Source organism: Melitaea cinxia, chromosome 29 (genome assembly GCF_905220565.1).
Source record: "Melitaea cinxia chromosome 29, ilMelCinx1.1, whole genome shotgun sequence".
In the NCBI taxonomy this organism is placed as follows: Eukaryota; Metazoa; Arthropoda; class Insecta; order Lepidoptera; family Nymphalidae; genus Melitaea; species Melitaea cinxia.
The window spans coordinates 4,627,926-4,633,633 of record NC_059422.1 but is presented as its reverse complement, the minus strand read 5'-3'; the positions used below and the strand labels follow the sequence as shown (position 1 = coordinate 4,633,633).

The 5,708-nt window shown below is 33.7% G+C and overlaps 1 protein-coding gene across 1 annotated transcript; it reads right to left on the bottom strand.

The window, feature by feature from the left end:
- LOC123667752 (MFS-type transporter clz9-like) lies at positions 1-2,207 on the bottom strand. The gene is made up of 2 exons (XM_045601592.1): positions 2,195-2,207; positions 1-1,238 (listed from the first exon to the last, which is right to left on the bottom strand). The coding sequence occupies exons 1-2, from the start codon at positions 2,205-2,207 to the stop codon at positions 1-3; spliced, it is 1,251 nt and encodes a 416-aa protein (XP_045457548.1).
- Between the last annotated feature and the right edge of the window lie 3,501 nt (positions 2,208-5,708).

Sequence of the window (5,708 nt, the reverse complement as noted above, 5' to 3'; positions counted from 1 at the left end):
TTATGAAGGTGAGGTAGACAGGATATCAGCAGATGTTGGAGGAGCATCGACAGTTGATGGAATTTTAGCACCAAGTCCATGGGCGTCATCAGTTGTTACTTCAGCATCTCGAAGCTCAGGCATAGGTCTATCAGTGACAAATGATGTCAAAAAATCATCCTCAGTGAATGTGTTTTTGTTAAATGGGTGTATCCCAGTTTTCTGAAACCCCGCAATAACATTTTCCATAGAAAATGCGGCGACATACGCGGTGTTGGCAAATTGAGCCACTTCGTATATAGGTACCGTTTTTCCGGGTTGAGATATCATCCATGCATTCATGGCCTCCCTGTATCGGGCTTTGAAAGGACCATATACCGAAACATCCAGCGGCTGAAGGCGATGGCTACAGTGAGGTGGAAACGTCAAAATTGTTATGTGATTGTCTCTAGCCAACGTGACAATGTCAATTGTTATGTGGCTAGAATGATTGTCACATAGTAATAAACAAAGGTTCTCCTCAGACGGCTTCACATACTTGATGAAGTGTATCATGCTCCTGTAGAAACTCTCTTCAGTTATCCAACCACTTGGATTGGCTAAACCTAATGCTCCTTTTGGACAACCTTGTAGCATGAATTCCTTGAAATGGACTCTAGGAAACACGAACACAGGAGGAACAGTGCCACCAGAAGCATTAATGAATCCAAGCATAGTGACTAACTGTCCTCTCTCTGTCGATGTCACCTGTCCAACTTGTTTACACCCTCTAGTTGCAATTACTTTTGGCGGGTTAGTCACTGTTAAACATCCAGTTTCGTCAAGGTTCCATATCATATGGGGTTCAATTTTCTTTTTATTTAATACGTTTGCTAGATTTTCGTAAAACTTACCAACATTTTCTTGGTTAAAAGATGTAGCCCTGGATAAAGACGAATTTTCTGGTTTGCGTAACGATAATGATGGATTTCTTTTCATGAACCCTCGAAACCAATCCTTTGTAGCCTTTTGTTGCTCAATCCACTTTTCAGGTGCGACATGATTCGCAGCTGCAAATTGGTAAGCGAGCTCTTTAACCTGGGTTGTTGTGAGTCCGTAACACATCTTCGACGATCTTTTTAAATAATCTGTAAGTTGGGCCTCTTGTTCTTGGCTAAAAATTCGTCTATTGCCAATATTGGGATCATGAGTATACGTACTTAAAGGCTCTTTAACTTTCTTAACGATATCTGCTAAATATGATTTTGATATATTATATGCTGTCGCAACAGAACGAATAGACTGTTCTTTTTTTCCACAATACACAAGCACTAACGCCCAGACCACGACAAACAACTGTATGGCCAATACAAATGTCTATCGTGAGCGGGGGTCGAACCCGCGACCGCCAGTGCAATAGCCAGTGCTGTGACCGCTGCGCCAACGCGTCGTCATATATATCAAATAAAAATCTACCGCTTGTAGGCGAATCTAGGGATAGATTATTGAAAACAACCGTTTCTCAATGTCTAGAGCATCCTAACGGGGGGAGTGTCTTGACCTTCAAATACTGCATTCAAGATTGTTGCGTTTATGTACTGATGTAGGTATATAGCTTTTGTGGATTCGATGTATTGACAGCAGCGGTACGGTAGGTAATGCGCTTGTGATGCTCATCGCGTTGAGTGTGACTTTAGGCTGCAGTTGCGTAACTTACTAACTTGTATGTACAAATTTTATTCACATTTATTTTGCAAAGCATTTTAAATATATAATTTACTAAATATAAAAACATTTTTGTCTCCGACTGTACCTAATTAAAAAGGAAAACGTAACGATACAAACACGGGATAAACCCAACGTAAATATTTTATTAAATAACTAGACACTGCTCACAGCTTCACCTGGTTTTTTTTCACGACGGGCTGTGGCGTCTTGTCCCGGACACACAATCATCAAAAATCATCAAACTGTGTTCTGTTGTCTGGTTGAAGTATTTTGATGTAAAATGACTTTACCCACGTTTGACTTGGAGAGTAAGCTGATGAATGCGTGACGAGAGCGTTACGAAAACTGTGATCGAGCGAGGCGAACGGAAGTTGAGAGGGAGATATAAATTTGTGGAGATAGAAAGGGAGAGAGTTACGTTTTTATGAGTTTTACTTCAGTCTTATGGTCAAAAGCACACTTGTTTTTTAATTTATAACAATAATTGTTCCCTTTCTGTACCTCATACCTCGTACCGTCATAGTGTGATATTTTGTAAAATATTATATTTCTAAATAATAAAGCTTATTAGTGTCCCATAGTTTCCTAATTTTGTATAATATTAGAAAAGATTTAGAACGACATTTAATCTCCGTATTAATTAAGAAAATGTAAGAAAATACTTTGAAAACGTAATGGAATTACGACTTAAACTAAGTCCTTTTTACTTATCGACTTAAATTGTTGGCAATAAAATTTTATATTCACTTGTTAACGTACTAATTAAAATAGTCTATAAACATCCCACTACTGGGTGAAATTTTCCTGCTACATAAGAAATAGATTGGACGCTTTTCAACTACGGGTTTAGGAACAATTTTCCTTTCAAGAATATTGGTTGGTATGGTTATGACAAACATAGACATCTTGAGCTTTACAGACTCTCCAAAGAATGATAAAGAGTAACGAGGAAAGACATTGAGGTAAGAATGAATTATTTGTATAAGTAATTATTCCGAATAAGAATTGAATCCGTGACCGTCGATGTTAATGAAACTTTCCACTACGGCACTAAAACGTCTTGTTTAGGCAAATAAAATAAATCCGCACAATAATAAAAGCGTGTAAAACAAAGGAATAAATAAAGCATCGACACTAATATTCTCGGAATTAAGACGGACTGCTATTGTCCCTCGGGAGCTCTGGCTGGCTTATCTTTTGCTTAGAGCATGTTAGCCACTGAACTGTGAAATATTTTAAAAAGTATTTCATATTTTTTTATTTTAAATGAAATGAAACGAATATTTATTTCGTCATTAGGTGATTATACACGCAATGAAAGTAAAAAAATGAACATAAAAAACTAACAAAAACGTCATGGTAGCAAAAACAACAGAAAGTTTAAAAATTGCTACATCTTAACATTAGATAGGTACATCACAAAAAATAAATTTCGGACTGTAAGGTGGCGTTTTCAACATTTAAAGTATCAAAAAATATTTCATATTAGGTATCGCATTAGGTAATAAGCCTGTAATGGTAATATATTTATGGCAATAAATAAATAAATAAATAATTTTTTATGGTGGCCTTTGCCTATGATAACTTTCGACCCAATCGACATTTTAAAGAAGATAATTAGACTATACAACTGGTATAATAAAGAAGTGATTATGCTCGTAAAAAAGAGCTGCTAAAATATCTGTAAGAATAATACTAATTGGTACAATTTTTACGTACTAAATTAACAGCTGATATCTAAAAATTGACCATCAGCCTCAGCTAGCGAATACGTATAAGTTCATTTTACACACTAATACTACTATATTTTATACATTTTGTACATAAGATAAAATAATAATTAAAAAAAAAACAAAAAACCCGCCTGCGTGAAGAACAACTAATAGAAAATCAACTGAAAAAGCTGGAACAAGATAAAAATTCAATATGCACACTTAGTCAGCGAAATAAATAGAAACAATATCAAACATTTTGTGCTGTACATTTAAAATATATTAATACGGTAGTCCTTCGAAACTTTATGCAACGTCGTAGATAATATGCAGTCGGAGGCATGAAATTGAAGGATAAGTCAAATCATTCTCTCTTTGTGCATCTCACTGATAGCAAGCCCGGAGAAAGATCTCGCTCTGCTCAAAGCAACGTAAGCATGACCTTTAGCAAATAGGTGACTACATAAGTCAACAACTATTAGTTTTAATATAATGAAATTATTATTAAAATTATTTGTTTGTATTTGGTATTATGTGTTTGTTATTGATTTTATTAATGTAATTGTAAATTGGTGTGACATTTATTAATTTTTATTTGTAATTTTAATTGTATGTTTTTTTTTAACCATTGTATTTTATTAGAAAGGCTACACCCCGAAGTTGATCGTCGCCTAGGAGGCGAGTTTGGCATGGCATAGGCGTGGGAAAGAGCAAAGTCCACATTTTTTAAACTTTAATATTGTATTTCTTTATTAGTATTACGGTAATAATAATCATGATATACCTTTTTAAAATTCTTGTATTGTGCCCTTCAATTTGATACCCATATTGTAGTATTCGAGAAAAAATTTTTTTTTCTATAGCTACAATGGCTTCGCGCACCCGCCATGTTTGATTTTTTTTAATGTCACCTATCTAAGAACACTTGGGCAGCTAAGACAAACCTAACGATACCTCAATTATGTAAATCCGTTCAGTGGTTCTGGAAATATGAGGTAGTAAAGAATATTACATACAAACATACATACATACATACAAGATACGCGCGAAAAACATAACCCTTCCTTGGCAGTCGGGTAAAAATAAGAAATGTTTGGGGGCCTTTGATGTCACTCTTATAGGTAAATTTGGGATGTATAGGAAAATGACTGAAATTTTTTCACACTATTCGATTAAAAATGATTAGATAAGTAATTTTATTTCCTTATTCATATTTAATTAATTAAATGGCTTTAATGATAATTATATTTTTATATCGATTCTAGATATTTGTTATTTTAATTGTAAATAAATGTAACGCCACATGATTTAAAAATAAAGTTATTATAGAATTTTACCTGTATAGCGAGTTTATTTCGTTGATTGAAAATTATTATGGGCAGTTACGGCTGCTTTAAGTAAATTATATTTTAATCAATATATATAATTTCAAATGTACAGTAAAATAATTATACATTTTTACTATTACAGATAATTAATTGAACATGGCGTTTCTAATAGGGCCTCAGAGTATTGTCAACTAAAGTAATTAATTTTAGAAATTTTATTATCCACTTACATTTAATCGGTCTGCTATATTACTTATGTATTTCTATACATTGGAAATCCTCAGAAAGGTCAGAAGCAAAAAATACTTTGCTAATTACAAAGACATGCAAATTGTGTGGTTACATTACTTTATTTACTTTATAATCAAATTCAAACTTTTTTGATTCGAGTCTTTTTTAACCGACTTCAAAAAAGAAATAGGTTACTCAATTCGACTATATACATATAATGTTCGGGGATAACTTCGTTGTTTATGAACTGATTTTGATATATTTTTTTTGTTGGAAAGGAGATATCCCAAGTTATCCAAGTACTATGACAAGGAAACTAGGATCTGATGATGGGATCCCAGAGAAATCGAGGGGAACCCTCGAAAATTGTTGTGACGACTAGTGCGCTTGTTATTTTTTTAGTCTACTTACGCTGTATTACTTGTCTATGTAATTAAAGTCGGTTTTTTTTCGTTTACGAGCAAACACAATTATTTAAATCGAAAGTTGGCGCTTGTTAAATGGCCCTATTTAAATTTGATAAGTCCGGAAGAGATCTTTTTTATTTATATTTAATAATGCGTGGTTATTATTGACTATTTTTACATTAACTATGTTGTATTATTTATGAAGTCAGTTTAATGTTCACGAGCAAACACTATTAATATATCTGTAAATGCCACAATCTAAAAAAGTACCGACGTAAGCTGATCTACGACATAAAAAAAGGATTTATAATTAAAATGTCACACGGAGTTAAATTCGCTCCCAT